Source organism: Chelon labrosus, assembly GCF_963514085.1.
Source record: "Chelon labrosus genome assembly, chromosome: 10".
NCBI classification, from domain to species: Eukaryota; Metazoa; Chordata; class Actinopteri; order Mugiliformes; family Mugilidae; genus Chelon; species Chelon labrosus.
In genome coordinates this window covers 8,115,625-8,135,005 of record NC_140360.1, presented here as the reverse complement: position 1 = coordinate 8,135,005, position 19,381 = coordinate 8,115,625, and the positions used below count along the sequence as shown (strand labels likewise).

Below are 19,381 nucleotides of genomic sequence, written 5' to 3'. Positions count from 1 at the left end.
ATGAAAACCAACTCAAAATGTTTGTCACAATGCTGATAGTGAAAGTGTTGACCAAGTGTAACGTTCCCCAGAACCTCAGGAAAGAAGACTTAACCGCCCTACTCAATCGCCTGGTCAGAAAGACGATGGAGGGACTTACTGACTTTGAAGACTCCTGTCCGGACGTAAAGTACAGCAAAAAAATCTGCAAGGCTGTACTGAAAGACCTGCAATTCAAAGACAGGCACCGCATTCTGGAGTTCAAGTTCTCACGGCAGGACCTATCTGTAGAAGCCGAAATCATCCTGAGTTTTATAGCTAACATCAAAGAGGTGCCTGTTAAGATGGAACAGAAAGCTGCGTCCCGCGACAAATGGATAGATCGGTTCCAATTAGTGTTTTTTGGAGGGATGATAGTGGGAGCCGTGATTCTAATGTTTTTCTTATGATGAAGCTGGACGGATGGATGGATTGACGTATGGATGGATGGACGGATAGATCGATGGATGGATGTTTATTTTACTTTAGTTTAGAAAGTTAGTTTAGTTTAGTGACGGCGCAGTGGGGAGGTGGTTAGCACTGATGCCTCACAGTAAAAAAGTCCAATCAATGGTCCGACCAGGCCTTTCTTTGTGGAGTTTGCATGTTCTCCAGTGGTTTCTCTCCGGGTACTCCAGCTTTCTCCCACTGTCCAAAGACATGCTTGTTAGGTTATAGGTGTGTATGTGAGTGTGAATGTTTAGTTTAGTTTAGAAAGTTAGTTTGGATTAGTTTAGAAAGTTAGTTTAGTTTAGTGACGGCTCCAGTGGGTTTTCTCCGAGTACTCCGGCTTTTTCCCACTGTCCAAAGACATGCTTGTTAGGTTATAGGTGTGTATGTGAGTGTGAATGGTTAGTTTAGTTTAGTTTAGTTGGTTAAATGTACATCACATGATCTTTATTATTATTAATAAAAATAATGTAACATCACAATCATGAATTAATGTGGTTTTATGAAAATAAAGCAGAAAAGCACAGGTGAAATATTTACACTGGCTCAGTTCCATTTAGTAACTGAAACTGTCTCACCTGAAGGGAACACAGGTTGCAGTTATTAAGATTCAAGATTCAGAGAGTTTACTGTCACATGCACAGTATATTAACATGTTTCCCTGTACAATGAAATTCTTATTTTGTCGTCCACCTTAATGCCTAACAAATATTATGAGTAGAATATAAAAAGATACACATAATACAAAATGGCTGTGAAGATTCTCAGTCATTCAAGTCATAATATTACCAAATACAAAGCTGAAACAAACATCTGTTATGGCTTAAAACTGTAAAATTGCAAACCTACTAACAACAACCTGTCAGTAGAACTGACGACCTTAAATTGGGCCAACTTTATTTTGTGGTGTTTGAAATTGTGCTGTTGTTGCATTGTTCTTAATACATCATTTAGTTTTCGTCATATTTCATCTTTTTATATAATTTTATTTAGCAGTTTTAATTACTCTATTCTCCCTGTGTCTGCGTGGGTTCTCTCTGGGTACTCCAGCTTCTTCCCATCGTCCAAAGACATGCTTGTTAGGTTCATTGGTCAATCTAAATTGACCGTAGGTGTGCATGTGAGTGTGAATGGTTGTCTGTCTCTTTGTGTTAGCACTGTGATAGACTGGTGACCTGTCCAGGGTGTACCCCGCGTCTCGCCCATTGATAGCTGGGATAGGCTCCAGCCCCCCCACGACCCTTCACGTCTGCTGGAGCCTATCCCAGCTGTCATCGGGCGAGAGGCGGGGGTACACCCTAGACAGGTCGCCAGTCCATCTCGGGGCTAACACAGAGACAGACAACCATTCACACTCACACCGACGGCCAATTTAGAATCACCAATGAACCTAATGAGCATGTCTTTGGATGGTGGGAGGAAGCCGGAGTACCTGGAGAGAACCCACGCAGACACAGGGAGAACATGCAAACTCCACACAGAAAGGCCCAGCCGGCCCATGGATTCGAACCGGTGACCTTCTCCCTGTGAGGCATCAGTGCTTACTCATATACAGTATAAATTCATTTTAAATTAATTAAGTTGGCCAGAAAATTAACGAGTGAATAGACAGAAATCCATAAAGGGCCTTGACCTACTCCTTGATGTGGAATAGCATCTAGAAAACCTTTTACTTTGGTTTCATATGCAGATGTTGCTTTAAAGACTAGTGTTAAATTTGTATCAGCTTGGTCATATCAATAAAAGTTTCACTGTGACTCTGTGAAATCAACCTGTGGATTCCCCTCAACACACCAGTATGGGACTATGAAGTTTTGCTTGATTTGTCCATTACCTGAGACAAAACAGGAAGTCACACACGGGTCATCTGAGGTCAGAGGTTTTGTCATCAGAATGTTGGCGGCTGTTCATCACCGGGTTCTGTGATGCCATAAGGTTCCATTCTAGAACTCCACCAGGAATCTGCAGCAGAACACAGAGATCTCCCTCACAAACAGCCCACTACAACCCCACGCACAGCGGTCGAGAGGCAGGAGAGTGAAGGTCTCGAACCCAAGAGCGATTGACAAGATGACTGACAACAGATCAGTGTACAACGAGCTCCGTCTGGGGCGCCAGTTTTGCGACGCCGTGATCAGAGTGGACGGCTTTGAGTTTCACACACACAAGATCATCATGTGTGAGTGCAGCCCGTACTTCAGGTAAGATGGTTGTTGAGCGTTAATGATGCTGCTGACTTTGTACTCTGTAAATTCATGGAGAAACAGGTATTTTGTTGTACATTAAACAGATACGGCAGATTTTCCACCAAAAAAAAGTTTGGACTCACAATGCAATTACTTTCAATAGAAAAACTGTAACAGGACAGCAAACCAAACATTGAAATTTGTGGTTTTCATCAAAAGATTTCGAAAATCGGAAGAAATCTGTGCATTCAAAACAGTTAGAGGTAAATTCTTTGTAGTACTCAGCAGCATCAATACATTATTTTCTTCTGCATTTCACTGCCGCTTAGTCGCTTTGTTCTGAAAAGGCCAACAGGAACTTCAAGTCTTTGAGAGTGGCACACTTAATTTTGAATCCTTTGTTTTCTTTCCTTCTTGTCTCACAGAGCTCTCTTTACCCACTGGTCCAACCCAGACTGTCAGGTCTTCGACATCTCCAGTGTGTCACCTGACATATTGAGGCTCATCGTTGAATACGCCTACACAGGCTTCATTCCTGTGACGCCAGACAATGTAAAGGAGCTGTTTATAGCTGCAGACCACCTAAGTATAGTGGGCATCGTGCAAGCGTGCACCGAGCTCTTGGAGAAGCAAATGGACCCGCAGAACTGCCTCAGCATCTGGAAGTTCACAGAAATGTACTACTGGCCAAAACTGAACTGCAAGGCCTTGCTCTGCACGCTGCATCACTTTGAGGAGATTGTCGCCAACTCGGAGGAGTTCCTGTTGCTCTCTGCTCAGGAGCTTGCAACAATCATTGAGAATGACCAGCTTAATGTGAAGCAGGAGAAGACGGTGTACGAAGCCGTCGTTCACTGGATCGCCTTTGCACCTGAGGAACGTAAACGATATGCTGCTCTGCTTTTATTCAATGTAAGTGAAAAAACATCTACTGAGATGCCACTTTGAAGTGCTTTTGACTTTAACCAATGCTTACGTTTTGGTTTAGGCTTTTGACAGTTGAACTCCAGCTAATATCCCAATGTGTCTCTGCAGGTCAGGCTGGCGTTGATGAGTCCAGAGTACATCAATGACAACGTGATTACCAACAAAGTGGTGATGGCGTGCGAAGACTGTCAAGTGATTATCCTCAGGGCCTTGGAGGCCATGGCTGACCTCCAGACAATGGACACCTCCGGGTCTGTTTTCTGCAACCCTTTGGCCCGTCCACGGCTGCCCTCTGCTATCCTGTTGGCTGTTGGAGGCTGGGGCGACGGCAGATCCACCAACAGCATCGAGGCGTACGATGTCAGTGCTAAGAGCTGGCTCAGCCTGACTAACAATGGGATTCCCTGCGCCTACCATGGCGTCGCTTTCCACGATGGATCACTTTACTGTGTCGGTGGCTTTGATGGCATAGAGTACTTCAACGCAGTGCACAGGTTCGACTTGAGCACACAGACCTGGCACGAGGTGGGACCGATGCATTTGCGCCGCTGCTACGTCAGTGTGACTGTGATAGACGGGTGCATATACGCCATAGGAGGTTCTGACGGACTCAACAGACTCAAAACTGCAGAGCGCTATGATCCCAGAACCAACCAGTGGACTTTAATTGCACCCATGCACGAGGAGAGGAGTGACGCCAATTGCACAGTTCTCCATGACAAGGTGGGTGGTGCTAGTTTGACTTTCTGAGCATTGGCCTTTATCTAAAGACAAATTAAACTGAATCACTACAATTCAAGGCAAGAAAAATATTGTTCTAAAGCCCTGTTTGCTGTAACTGGTTTTATCTCCAAAAGAGTACGAATAAGTCTAAAAAACACATCTGTACAAGGTATTAGGTTAATGTTTTTTTTTTGAAAACTTCATCAAAAGTTTCTCGTCTTACTTTTCCCTCCAGTTGTACATTTGTGGCGGCTTCAATGGGATTGAGTGCCTGTATACAGCGGAGTGCTACAATCCAAAGACTAACCAGTGGACGCTGATCACCTCCATGGCCGAGAGGCGCAGTGGTGTTGGGGTCATTGCCTACGCAGACCACGTCTTTGCAGTAAGCACACTGAACACGCCGACACACAGATCCATGAAAAGAAAGCTGATATCAGAGGCTTCCAAAAGAGACAAGAATCAAATTAGATTGTTGGCCAGCACTGACCTTTCATTATGAATCTAATCGTGTGAGAGTTCCCTACATCCCCAAAAGCTTTTACATTGAAATCAGTAATGTATAGGTAGAGTTGAAAGCAATGGTCAATGTGTTAGTGCATCTATTAATCAACAGTCAGACCATTAATGGTCAGCAGCTTTAACAAATCACTTCCAGAAATCTGCATTAGTCAACTTGAGGAAGTTTTGAGGTCTATAATGCCAAATCAATGTATTAAGACTACACATTCTGCTCAAAGCCCCTTTATTAACTATAAAACACTCATCTTTGTATTTCACTATTTCTCACGTAGGTTGGTGGTTACAATGGAACCGCCCGTCTGCGCTCTGTTGAGGCCTACAGCCCTTACACCAACACCTGGCAAGCTTTGCCCCCCATGCTGGGTCCCCGCAGCAACTTCGGCCTCTCAGTGATCGATGACCGCCTGTTTGCTGTAGGGGGCTTCAACGGCTTCTCCACCACCTTTAACGTTGAGTGCTTCGACGCCACAACCGGTGCCTGGTCCTGCGTCTGTAACATCGGGATGCCCCGCAGCGCACTGAGCTGCTGTGTGGTGAGCGGCCTCGACAACATGGCTAACTACGCTGCCCCGCGCAATTCCACACAATTCTCCAGTGAGGAGGAGTTGGAGTCGTGAAGACCCGCCCGACAACATCCTGTTCCATCTTAGAAATAAATGTCTTTGTGCATCAAACTACAGATGTGTTATTGTTGGTCAAGAGATAGCACAAACTTTCTGTTTGAGCGATAGACTGACAGCTTTGCAGTTTGTCACGTACTGATCTTTGATCACCTTTTTGACCCTTTTCTTAAAGAGTCACAAAAAAGAGATCAAGTACAGACCAACACACAAAGTCTGACTTTGACAGTAGCACGAATCCTCACCACTCTGTTTAATGCACTAAAAAAACTAAAGCTGCACTGCAGTTAATGTGAATTACTGCCAATAAATATGTAAGAAATACATTCAGGCATTTTTGTGGTCTAGGTTTGAAGATGCTCATCACATAATTTCCTGTACCTTCAATACAGTATTGTCTATGCAAATTACCCTAAGAACAAATAAACAAATAAATGAATAGCCAAATGACAAAAACAAAGCATAATCAATCAATCAATCAATCAATCTTTATTTATAAAGCACTTTAAAAACAACGAGGTTGGCCAAAGTGCTGTACACAGACATGAGAATATAAAAACACAAAGAAAGATTAAAACAGGATTTAAATCATAAAACCAATCAAACCATGTAAACAATAAGAACTAACATCTCATGCTGAGTTAAAAGCCAAAGAGAAAAAATGTTTTTTAAGGGAGGATTTAAAACGAGGAAGACAGTTGGCCTGTCTAATGTGCAATGGCAAGTTGTTCCACAGTTTGGGGCCAGCAACTGCAAAGGCCCGGTCACCTCTCATCTTCCTCTTTGTCTTTGGGACAACCAACAGTGACTGATCTGCCGACCTAAGAGAGCGTGAGGGAGTGTACGGCTGGAGCAGTTCGGACAGATACTGAGGAGCGAGGCCATGAATACATTTGAATACAAATAAAAGAATTTTAAAATCAATCCGGAAATGGACAGGGAGCCAATGAATTTCTGCTAAAATTGGGGTAATGTGATTGTGCTTTTTGGTACCAGTTAAAAGTCGAGCAGCAGCGTTTTGAATGAGCTGTAGTCGAGACAGTGACGCCTGGCTAAGCCCAACATAAAGTGCATTGCAGTAGTCTAAACTAGAGATGCACCGGATCCTGATTTTTAGGATCCTGCCGGATACCGGATCCACTGCTTAAGATCCTGCCGGATCCGGAACCGGATCCGGATCCTACTCCGATCATCAGCTTGTACATTATAATGCAGTAAAACAGCGGAGATGTTGAGTACACTTTAACGTTTTTACCTCGAGACAAACTTTGACAGCAAAGCGTGCATATCGCATGACTTGAATCTCCCTCTACCAGTTTAAAGTACTGCCACACAGCACTTTTTCGGCTCCCTGCTTCCATTTCCGACGAGGACTGCTAACACAATGTAGTGGATGGCTTCTCTAAACATTAACCGCGTAATCACGTTCTTCCGGGTCCGGATCCGGTTGCCACGCTAGGTATCCGGCAGTAACCGGACCCCATAAAAACGCCATTATCCGGCCGGATCCGGATCCGGAACCTGGATCCGGTGCATCTCTAGTCTAAACGAGTTGTGATAAAAGCATGGATTAAAATCTCGAAGTGGTGGAGAGAAAGAAATGATCTTACTTTGGCCAGTTGTCTCAGTTGGAAGAAAATGGACTTAACCACTGTTTTTATCTGTGCATCCAGTTTCAGATCACTGTCAACTCCTACACCGAGGTTAGTTGCTGTCTGTGTTAAATGCTGATTTAAAGGCCCCAAATCAGCATGGACCTTGGAGGCATCACTAGGCCCAAACAGCATGACCTCGGTCTTGTTACTGTTCAAGTGTAAGAAATTTACAGCCAGCCATGCTTTGATTTCTGCCAAGCACTCTAGCAGTTGATTTGCAGAGTAGTTGTCTGTTTGACGGAGGGGCATATAAATTTGGCTGTCATCAGCATAAAAGTGGAATGCAATGTCATGTTTTCTTAGAATTGATCCAAGAGGATCAAGTAGAGGGAAAACAGAAGTGGGCCAAGAATAGAGCCTTGGGGCACTCCTGAGCTAAGGGGCGCTACACTGGACTCAGCTGTTCCAACATGGACACAAAAACTTCTTTGGGTTAGGTAGGACCTAAACCAATCTAGGGCATGACCACGAATGCCCACCCAGTTCTCCAGGCGAGACAGGAGGATATGATGGTCCACTGTGTCGAAGGCAGCTGTTAGGTCCAACAGAACCAAAACAACACAGTGACCAGAGTCGGTGGCTAAAAGAACATCATTAAAAACTCTCAACAGTGCTGACTCAGTACTGTGGTGGGTTTTAAACCCAGACTGGAAGATCTCAAGAATGTTGTGTTCATCTAAGAAAGACTTCAACTGGAAGTACACAATTTTCTCCAGAATCTTAGAGAGGAAAGAGAGTTTGGAGATTGGCCTAAAATTTGAAAGTACTGATGAGTCTAAACCAGACTTTTTAATCAGTGGTGTCACTACAGCATGTATAAAACTTGCAGGTACAATCCCATTTGCTAAACTACCATTTATTATGTTGAGCACATATGGTGCTAAGGTGGATGAAACCTCTTTGAAAAGACGAGGTGGAAGTGGATCATTGGGAGACCCAGCAGGTTTCATATGGCCAGTTATCTCTCCCAAATAGGGCAGAGTGACAAGCTCAAACTGGTCAAAAAGAGCAGAGCTTATGGCTGATATGGAGGGGTCGTAGGAAGGAGGATTGATGATGGCCCTAATGTTTTTGACCTTATTAATAAAAAAGCTCAAGAAATTCTCACAGAGTTCAGTTGGGTTCTCCAGACAGGTCGATTGTGGGGCATTAAGAACGGAATTTACAGTTTTAAACAGAACACGAGGATTGTGACAGTTAGAAGTAATGATGTCTGAGAAATGCTTGGACTTGGCAGCTTTCACAGTTCTCTGATAAAGACGCCAGCTGTCTTTCAACATCTGGAAGGACACCTGTAGTTTGTCCTTCTTCCACTTCCTCTCAGCTTTCCTGCACTCACGTCTGACAGCACGTGTAGCATCATTTATCCAGGGCTCAGGTCTGGGTTTGGAAAGCCTTGTTTTTAAAGGAGCCACAGTATCTAATATGGTCTGACAGGATGAGTCAAAAGGAACAGCCATAAGGAACATGAGGGGAATCACTAGCTGTATTTGCAGCAGAGGAAACCAACAATGAGATCATCTGCAAAAAAAACTCTAAGCTTGGAGCAAAGCACCGCACATTACTCTGCCTTCTTGTCTGGTAAGTGTTATTCTGTTTTTCATTTTGCAGGGGTTTTCTCCAGGTCCCCCAGCTTCCTCCCACAGTTCAAAGACATGCATGCTGGGTTCATTGACGATTCTAAATAGGCTGTAGGTGTGCATGCCAGTGTGAAATAGAGTGTGTAGTGAGTGAATGGTGGGTGTTTGTCTTTCTGTGTTAGCCTGACGACATGCTGGGATAGGCTCCAGCCCCACCACCTAGCCTCTAAAGGGATAAGCTGTAACAGATAATGAATGAATGAATGATTTTTAATTTTTTTTTTAAATGGGTTGTGCTTGCCATTTTTGACAGGGGCAGTGGAGGCTGTGTTCCAGCTATTCAGCCTCATCAAATTAGATACTATACACAGTTATGTCCTGTGAAAAAGTTCTATAAATGAGTTCATCATATGGGAGTTTTTGACTTTTTCTGCCGCATCATGAAATGGCATTTTGTCATATTTACATCTATGTTTATGTCTCATTTGAACCCATTAATTTAGAGGCAGGAGTTTCAGATTAGAAGTCAATGATTTCTGGGGAGCAAGAGGTGCAGAGTGTCTTATTTACATAAAGAGTGTTTGCTTGTATTGGCCAGCTATCTTTGACGTGTGTGGTGTCGTAATGCCAACAACTAAGGAGCTCTCTACGAGGAGGAAAAAAGCTGGAGGATATCTGTGAGTTTGACAAGTTATATAAAAACATGACCTTAAATCAATAAGTTCATTATAAGGAATGAGGTGTCCTTGATTTCAAAAGAATGTGCCCAGAACTGCCTGCTCAACAAGTTCAATCCAAGAGCAAGTGTTGGTCTGCAGTCTGATCAGGTGGATCTTATTTGTGTCGTAATGTTAGCTTCAGTTTTTACTACTTGCTTTATTTCGGAGCATGTACCCTTAACATTTCTTATGAATATAGAAACACAGAGTTTGCATGAACTTCTTCATCTAATAATGACTTTATTATTTATTAAACTGAAAAAAATACTCCAAATGTTTTTTCATGAAGCTTCATATGATGTGATAGTCCAGAGGGTTGTGTGATTTCTTTTCAGTCTGCAGGTTGTAAATTACATCAAATAACACCAAGTAAAAAGATTTTTCCAGCAGTATATTTATTGACAGTTGGCAAAATGTTTTCCACAGAGACAAACTCTCCTAAAACAATTGCTTTATTCACAGTTTAGCAGTTTTTCTTTATTGTCACATTTAAATCTCACTAAATCTGAATAAATACAAAATTATTTTAAATTAAATAACTGTCAATTATGAAATACTATAGTCAGTAGTCTTTTGTTGTAGCCGCCTATCCAATATACATTATTGTTTTTTTTAACAAAAAGTTTCTCTTTGAGACCCTAGTGCAAGAAGCAGGTTTAAAAATTAAGCCCAACACCTTAAAGTCAACAGCAGCTTTGTAGCATGTAGCTACTGTTATTCAGTTAAACTACAATAACAACAACTAATCTGCTGATGCTACTGGACTCAGTGCTGGTTCATTATTTCACATCAACATTGATGAAACTCTTGATGTTCCTGAGTTTGTCGCTATTGAAGTTGACCAGGAGCATGCTTTGGCCAGCACTGCTGGGGGTGAAAGCGATGCGGGCTTTGGCTTCTTTTTCGGGGCCCACAGCTCCGATCCTGCAAGATTCACACAGGGTACACAATGAGCAATAATAACAATAATAATAATAATAATCAGTCTGCTTTCTGTTTGTGTCTATTCTCATGCATGCTACAAAAGTAAAAAGTTCCAGTCGACGTCTGTTTGAAGATATTCTTACTGCAACTGTAAGTTTATGAGCACATATCACAGAACAGCACTTTATGATTGAGTTGTAAACTGCAGGGAGCCCCAATTATTAAACTGAAAACACAATGTTATGAGAATAAGGTGACAAAAGTAGAAAAACAAGCACAGAATCCTGCTCATAACGACTAACATTACATACTTTGCTGTTATGGGCTTGTCAGTGAGGCCGACTCCCTGTATGGTGAAGCTGCAGTTCCGGAGCTTCTCTGGTACAGGGTTCAACATGCTCAGCTCTGCCGTCACAGGCTGGTTCACCGTGGCTTCTCCCACCAGCTGCAGAGAGGGGAACAAGGTACAAAAGTTATGTCATGCATGATTTAGATGATCATATTATTCCTAATTAACCTGCTGTACTTTAATAGCAACTCAGAATCCAAAGAGACTCTGATCTGTAATGTTGGCCACCCGACTTCTAACATTTAAGAAGAAAGCCCTCTTCAGTAGTAATGTATAAAAAGCCTGTGACTTTCACATCGGTGCACTCTTAAGGGAAAAGTGAATAACATGCATGAGGGGCAAGAACAGGAGGCATTAATCTCTCCTCCATGAGATAACTTAGATTAGATTTAGATTAAATTCAGCTTTATTGTGGCATCTAACCAGATGTGCAATAGGCAGTAAGCGTATGTAGCATAAATAGTATGGAAATATGGACATTATTTAAGGGCACAACGTACAAAAAAAATTTCTCTGTATCAGTTTCAGCTAAATTAGCTCATCAGTTCTCAGTAGCTTTTAAAATGTGTTGGAGACTGGCTTGGTTCTCACACCATCACTTCTTGTCTTGAGCGTATATTTGGAGGTGGCCCGGACCACGTGAGGACACATTGTTTGAGCAGTGTGAACACAACTTGCCTTGGGTGACATCGAAGGACCAAACTGATGCACCCCACTGAACTTACAGTAGCAGTACAAGTTTGGCTGCTGAATGGGTGTGATCAGCCACAATCGACCACACCTGAGAAGGCGTGAAAAAAAGGGGCGAGTGTGAAGAGGAAGTGAAAGAGAAGCTACAGTTCAGCTGCAGAAACTCAGCAGGTTTCATTTCAGCCATGTGTTTTTAGTGTTTTTTTAAATGTCACTTGTGGAAATTAACCATTTATATTTGTAACTCCGGTGTAGCCTAGGGTTAGAGTTATAGAGAATAAACATTTGTGAACACCTCAAGAGAAAACACTGAGTTTAAAGTGGAATAAAACAGATTATTCATCATTATCCACAGTACCAACTCTAACTACTAGGAGGGACAAAATGTGGAGACCACATGTGTTTCCTTAAACTCAAAATCAAATGTATTGATGAAAGAAAAACCTCAATACCGTGCAAAGTGTGAGAACATGTAAGCCAGTATGTGCCTGCAACAACCACAACCCAGGGAGGAGAGAGCGACTAAGACTGCAATCAAAACAGGCCCCTCCCAAGATCCTAGCAGCCCCCCTAAACAGGAAGCAGACCCGGAGGCCCAGGGGGTGTCACATGGTATTTACTACATATGCACTATGGATCCTTGCCTTTTTTATTTTTTATTTTTTTTTGCTTGAATACACTTCCTTCAACTTTCTGTCCATACTTACATTGATCTGTATTTTTGGCTCATCCAGGACAATGGTCTTCTGAGCCTTGTGGTTATTGTTGGTCTCCTTGTTGATGGTAATGAATGTCACCTGGATCAGCCTGTCGGGTGTGATGACCTTTCTATAGCGGCTGTACAGCACTTGGACCGGCAGCCGCTTTTCTGTAAAACACACGTTCTTCATGTTTTTTCAGTCCTTTTTTTTTTTTGTGAGATCGTAAAAATTAAGATTAAAACAGCTACTATTCAGATGCAGATCGGAGCTAACCTTCTCCAGGCTCCAGCTCCACCCTCTCTGAAAGACATCCACACATCTCTCCCGCCTTTCCGTTGTAGCTCACCGCTCTGACGCACAAGAGGACTTCGCACCTCTCTACACGCATTAAATTGTTGGTGAGGATGGTGCGCACCTCAAAGTTTGAGCCCATGATCATGTTTTCAGTCACCTTGATCTTAAATGAGAATAATGAGGTGATTTTTACCACTTGATCTATGGACTGCATTATACAATACACATTTTAAACATTTATCTACACAAATGGCAAGAAAACTGTCCCCTTTAACCCTTATTTGTCTATTAGTTTTTCTTTCTTTCAGGATCTCTGTGGTGACCTGTTGTTGTCTGCATGTTCAGCTATGATAAACAGATATTATTTACAGTATTTGCACTGCTTTCCATTTACTGTATTACTGAAAAGTAAAAAACCTTGAGATGCAGCCCTGGCTCTTCTCCTCGCTGTTGTAGCTTGTTGTGGTGCAGGGCCTTCTCATACACCTGCCTCTCCTCTTTTGACCCTGAAAATGATCAGATAAGTCTTTTTACACTAAAGCTGTTACAGCCATGCGACTTGCAACTGCAGGAAACAAATGCATTTTTTGTTTGGGGTTAAAGATTTTGTTGTATGTCTACAGAAAAATAGAGCTGCAACGGCTAAAACCTGACACAACGAAGCAAAACTTCAGTGAATACTGCTTCAGTTTAAAGTTTTAACTGGAATCCTGTTAGATAGGCTTTAGGTTTGGAGTTGTCTGTCAGTGCACGGGTGACTCTCCTGCACCTTCTGGATACTTGTACTGATGTGTGATGTCGTGTCTCTTGTCTGAGCCCACAGCTTTGGTGCTGATGCAACGTCCGACCGCCGTGGTCGATCCACTGAACTTGACGACCTCTCCATTTGACAGCTGCAGCTTGTCCTCAACATCTGCATTAACCTGAGCACCATACACAAAATGTCAGGAGAATACAATGCTCAAAAAGACCTTAAAGTGTAAACTCCTAACTTGTACGATGAAAATAAAAACACTGCAGTCTGAAGATAGCAGAAACAGAAACTATGAGCATGTTTTATGTTTTTATTTTTATGTAGAGCAAGTCTTTGAGCAAAAACTCACCTCGGCATAAATAAAGGGTGCATCATACTTCTTGGTCAGCTCTCCTTCCTTGATGGCGATCAGTGACGCCGGTCCACAACAGTAAACACCTGAAGAGAATCACACATCCAGAAAATAAGTGAGAAGTAGCCTAACACTTAATGGTGCACATATTAAAACGAATGATAAAATAGGTAGGTACAGCAATGTCTATGTCAATATATACAAGTACAAGCAACAGCACTGAAGCAGCAAGATTACACAGAACAGCCACAACATTAAAAGAAGTTGATAACATTGACCATCTTGTGAAAATTCAGTGTTCTGCTGGGAAACTTATGGACCTGACATTCATTCATGTGGATGTTACTGTAGCACCCACCTAGACCAGACCAGGCACCCCCACGGCCCCACCCCATAGCAATGACACTCCTTGATGGCAGCAGCCATCCCCAGCAGGAAGCAGCCTGACACAGGCACATGCACAAAAAGGTTTAGGAACAACTCAGAAAAAAACATGGTGTTGACCTGGCCTCCAGATTCACTAGATCCCAAACTGATCAAGTATCTGTAGGCTGACATCCCCTCAACCCATAGGACCCAAAGGCCCCCACTAACAACATTGTGTTGCCAGACACCACAGGACACCCTCAAAAGGTCATGTCCATTCTCTGAGTCACGACTGTTTTGGAGGCACAAGGGAGACCTACGCAATTATTATTAGGAAGGAAGTGGTCACAATATTATACCTAATCAGTGTATTTATCAAATGCAACATATGAAATAAAACTGAAACTAACCACTATGGTCACGTCGTGACACAGATGTACGGCAGTTTTGGTGGAACTGCAGTTAGAGTTGATTTATCTAGATCAGGTGTGTCAAACTCATTTTAGTTCAGGGGCCACATACAGCCCAGTTTGATGTCAAGGGGGCCGGACCAATAATAAGATAGCATATTTACTTATAAATAACGACAACTCCAAATGTTTCCCTTTGTTTTAGTGCAAAGATGTTTCTTACAAAACAGAAATGCAATTTCTGTTGAGTTCTAGGTCTCAGTGTTGTGTTATGTCCACAACTCTTACTAAATCTGTGTGAACCCTAGGAATAGCAGTTACTTTTATTGGAAAAATTGCAGTTAATGTCTTCTATGTCATTTTTGCAATTTGCAAATTTATCCCGCGGGCCAGATTAGACCCTCTGGCAGGCCGGTTTTGATCTATATTATCTAAATCACCTTCACTCTTCTCCTGTGGGGTTGGATCGCTAGCTTGCCACCCATCAAACTTGTCCCCCAAGTCTGGACGAGTCATCCAGCTATCCACCCAAACATGGAAGTTCCTGTGAAAATGTGTAAAAGAAAAAAAAGAAAAAAGAGGATTGTGACATTGACCTTGCTTCGAACTGTAAAATAATGAATATTTATTCTGTTTATGTTTATTAACACAAACCACTCACCATATTGAATCGTCAGAGATTTTTTCACCTTTATTATTGTATACATTTTCAATCACCAGGTTGGCATCAGTATCGTGAGCTGATCCAAAGTTGGTAACCGTTCGACATGGGATGCCCAGAGCACGGGACACTGAAGAAAGGAAGAAAGGCACACTGCATCACTCCAACATCCAAAAACACATAGACATAGGCAGAGATAAAGAATGAAGACATAAGTAGAATACCAAACATGGCAAACAGGTTAGAAATACCTCAATTAACAAACAAATCAAATCCACAGATTATCAAACTCCACTGCACGCAGTGCTCCAACCTGTGCATGCCACAGCAGCGAAGACCCAGCACTGGCCAAAGCGGACGGGACCCCTGTCTGCCCACTGACGCAGAATGTCCCCGCTGCCAATCCACGTCCCTGGATGAACCCCACCTGAATAATTGTGCCACTGCCCAACGATTACACCTTTGTCGTCATTACTGTTGACCTGTGGGTTTAGCCAGAGGGAGGGCACGTGAACAAGAGAGAGAGAGAAAGAACAGACAGACAGAAGCAGGAAGTGAACAGGACACTGATAAAAGAATGCAAATCAATGGGTGGAGTGCACTCCACCCATTGATTTGCATTCTTTTATCAGTGTCCTGTCCACAAAGTTTCTCCTAAACGTTAGAAATTGATCAAAATAAATCAGACCCAGTGTTTTACACATGACCGGAAGTGTTGTCTTTGGTTAATAAGGATAAAAACGTGTTGGCTCTAAAAGATAAGAAACTGAAAAGGGAGAATGTGATCTTGAAGTAAATAATCAAAATGATGGGTCAACAAAAAAAAGATGCAAGACATCACCAGAACATAAGTGCTGATTCAGGCACCTTATCACGTTAGACAGCTTTACTTCTTCCTGGTACGTAATAAAGCAGTTTTGCTCAGCATTCATGCAGATGTGGACCAAACCACGGCCTCCACAATGAAAAACCACTGATGAAGATAAGATTTAGTGCAGGGCTGTTGTATTAGTATGCATTCACTTTTACTAGTGTACTGACCTGGTAAATGAGTGTAGCTATACAGGCTAGTGTATGGACTCGCCATGGTTATCACACTGCCTGAAAATATCCCTGATTTATTGGACAATGACAGCTACTGAGGGATGATGCCCAATAGAAATAGCCGTGGATTTTCCTTCTAGCTGTTTTGTAACGCGGTGAGAATAACGTGCTGACAGACAGTATTTTATTTTGTTTTTAAAATCCTCTTGCATTGACTGAGCATGCTGCTTTCTCTCCTGCTGCTCTGTATCACAAAGGTCGCCATGGGGGAGAATGAGAAGTTTATAAAGGAGGAGAAGGGCTGCCTTGTGTAGGTTTTCTGGTGCACCATGGAGATGTGTTTTTTTCCCCCCTTGATAACAAAAGTAGACATACCATGGCACTCAGCACCCTGGTCACATAGACAGGATTTCTCCTGGCAGAGCAGTCCTCATCGGCATTGGCCAGAAATTTGGGGTTTTTATCGAGGATCATCAGGCAGACATCCAGTATTCGTGGTTCAAACTGCAGACCAATAAGAGGAGAGTGTGGAGAAAACCCATATCTGCACACACCAGCAGATTCTAACGCTCAACACCGACAGCCCATGACATTTTATGTACCTGTCCAAAGTTCCAGGGTGTCTCCGTGATCCTTTTGAATGTCCCTCTGTAGACTAGCCCATGTTGCGCTAAAACATACTCCTGTCTCTCTGTCTCACTGGGCATGTAAACAGCATCTCCTGTAAACAGGGGTGCACAGTCAGGAAAGGAAAACCAAGAAATAGTTTGAAATAAATGTTGGCCCCCAGACGGCCAACCATAAACCCCTTAAACCCATGAAGGAACTGCAGTGCAGCAAAAAAAAAAAAAAAAAAACAACTCTAGGGTTTAAGGTTTAAGTCACTAAAAAAGAACAACTAAGGGTTGATGTGATAAAGAGGCTGAATATACATAATGAGAAAATAAACATTAACGAATATCATGAGTAAAGACAAACTCCAGTAGGAGTTGCACCAAGTATTGCACCAAAATTACATGAGGTAGTGGCGGACGATGATGACATGAGGTAATGACAGGCATAAGTTGGTATATACAGATGTATTATGTTCTTTGTGTGACCAGGAAAAGAAGCTCAGCAGCAGTGCTAAGAAAAGCTGATGTTAAAGAGTCTGACTGCTGCAGGGACAAAAGACGTCCGGAAGCAGTCTCTGGCTGAAGGAGCTACCTAAAGTCCCAACTGTCTCATTGAGGGGGGTGAGAGGGGTTGTTCTTGAAGTAATCCATTGTCTTGGCTTCTTGTGAGATTTGTCTGTGTGGTCAATGTTTGTTTAACTCATGTCTTTTAAGTTTTGAAAAGGCGGTGCTCTATAAACATGATTGTACCATGGTATTACAACGTCAGCAAAGATACTGGCACCATAAGCGTAATGGACAGGAATTTTAGAAGTCGTTTCCCTACCAGGAGTGAATCTCAAAGTGTCTGTTTTTGGTGGATCAAATTTTGAATTTCCTCTTCTCTAAGCCGCCTAAATAAAATGAATGTTAAACTTCTGGCAAGATGTCAATTGAATCTGTCTGAAGTTTAAATAAACTTTAAAACTTGCCATTCATCATCAAGATGAGAAATCTAAGTAGAAACTAAAACATTAGTGCTCTCAAGTTAAAACGGCAGCTGATATGAATGAATATGAAATGTGAGTAGAAATAGTGAGGAACAGTGAGTTTATTTGACAAGATAAAGATAAATGAGTTCAGTTCGATGGATAATGTAACCTAATAAGTTGTATTAACTCAAGTAATGATCATTAGTTCTAACTTTTGAGTTGAAACAGAGATTTTCTTCAGGTTGAGTTTACTCACATTTTTATGGCAGCACGTGAACTTGCCTTTCTAAGGATAGCCACTGCTTGTTTTATAATAAGAGCACACCACTGCATAAATGGAAACACAAGACAATTTGCATTTAAAGCTTAAATAGCTCATGGTAAATCAGTGGGAGATAACTTCATGTACTCACTGGGGCACCAAGCATTGAAAAGCAGGGTGAACTGTCCCAATTTGATCTTCTTCCCCTCTTGGTGCGCAGTCAGAGAATAGACCCCAATGGGAGCATTAGGGGAGGAAGTGATAGAAACCTGCACTGTATTTCCTGAGGGATCTTTTGTGGCAGATGCACTCCATTCAGTCTCCACCGTGGAGTCACGCAGACCGAATGAAACCTTCGTGCCTGATTCTTCTCTGGGTACCGGACCTGGGGAGGTACAAGGACGGGTGTAGAGGTGTCAATATAAAATCACAAACATGTGAAAAACTGCAGCAAGCATTCAGACTGTACCAGTCTCAACGATGAATGTGAAGCTGGTTTCACCCAGCTTGAACTCTTTGCCGCCGTTCGACGGGTGTAAAATAATGCTGAAGGGCTGTCCCCTCCTCACGATCAAACGCTTGTTTCCAAACAGCTCGGTGTGATGACTCCTGTTGTTGTTCTTAATGTCCAGATCACAGCTCTTAATGCCCAAGGCTGTCCAAAGACAGATAGACACGTCAGGTAACAAAAAAAATATGTGCAACAGTTTGGACTTTATTTAAACTTGATCACTTGTTCAAAGTTCCTTCACACTGGATAAATCATAGGAAATCATCAGTCACACATTCCCTAACATAGATTGTGTGTTGCTCAAAGTTCCAGATCTGAGATATCTAATGTCATCCACCATTCCTGCCCATCACATTTCACTCATGGCTCTAATCTGATACTTCTTCAAAATAGTCTGACTCTGTGCAGGCAACCTGCTCCCTCAGCTGTAGATTACACGGTCAACAAGCAAAGCCCTACGTTACAGTATGAGGCAGACACACAATTTCTTCTTCTTTACCTTGTCCCATGTCTGCAATGAAGTTCTTGTGCCTCAACTTCTGTGTGGAAAGGGACGCTTCAGCTGCAGCATGTACTCATTGGCCAAATGCTCTGCAGTGTAACAGCCCATGTGAAACTTGATCGGGGCGCCCCCATCTGTCAGGTCTTCACAACCCCTTTAAACTGTAAGGACAGAGCGAGATAAAACACTGCTTCCTTCCTTTTTTTTTTTTTTTTTAAATCAGGCTTGACTGTGAAAGATTTCTGCTGAAAAGACATTGTCAGCTCAAATAGTGTTAAACTGTGTTAAAGTGTTTGTGTCAAATAATATAAGCAGTTACGCTGGAAATTGCGCTGTTGAAGTGACTCACAACACTCTGGTCTTTCAGTGGGTTTAATTCAGCATCTACGCGCTGTACGGGCTCAGAGCACAGACGTAGTGCAAAGGAGTGCACAGGACTGAGAACTGAAACAAATTATGTGTAAATCTGAAAATGAAACCAACCATTTGTTCCCATGAACTATTTATTGCATTGTGTCATGAAACTGCAAACTGACTGCACTGGTGAACCGGTGACCTTCTCGCTGTGAGGCATCA

At 42.5% G+C, this 19,381-nt stretch overlaps 2 protein-coding genes across 2 annotated transcripts; one reads left to right on the top strand and one right to left on the bottom strand.

Moving 5' to 3' along the window:
• Nucleotides 1-2,211: 2,211 nt before the first annotated feature.
• LOC311493934 (kelch-like protein 10) lies at nt 2,212-5,443 on the top strand (the record flags this gene model as incomplete). Its single annotated transcript, XM_084552756.1, has 5 exons — nt 2,212-2,669; nt 3,080-3,566; nt 3,690-4,304; nt 4,540-4,689; nt 5,099-5,443. Exons 1-5 carry the CDS (start codon nt 2,539-2,541, stop codon nt 5,441-5,443), a joined length of 1,728 nt encoding a protein of 575 aa, XP_084408882.1. The 5' UTR covers nt 2,212-2,538.
• A 4,504-nt stretch (nt 5,444-9,947) lies between these two features.
• On the bottom strand, nt 9,948-18,812 carry LOC311493774 (protein-glutamine gamma-glutamyltransferase 2-like; the record flags this gene model as incomplete). The annotated part of the gene is made up of 15 exons (XM_084552554.1): nt 9,948-10,324; nt 10,636-10,769; nt 12,071-12,231; nt 12,338-12,572; nt 12,776-12,864; nt 13,128-13,281; nt 13,462-13,550; nt 14,681-14,784; nt 14,902-15,031; nt 15,215-15,383; nt 16,321-16,449; nt 16,548-16,666; nt 17,944-18,177; nt 18,262-18,505; nt 18,768-18,812. 15 exons carry the CDS (start codon nt 18,810-18,812, stop codon nt 10,180-10,182), a joined length of 2,181 nt encoding a protein of 726 aa, XP_084408680.1. The 3' UTR covers nt 9,948-10,179.
• Between the last annotated feature and the right edge of the window lie 569 nt (nt 18,813-19,381).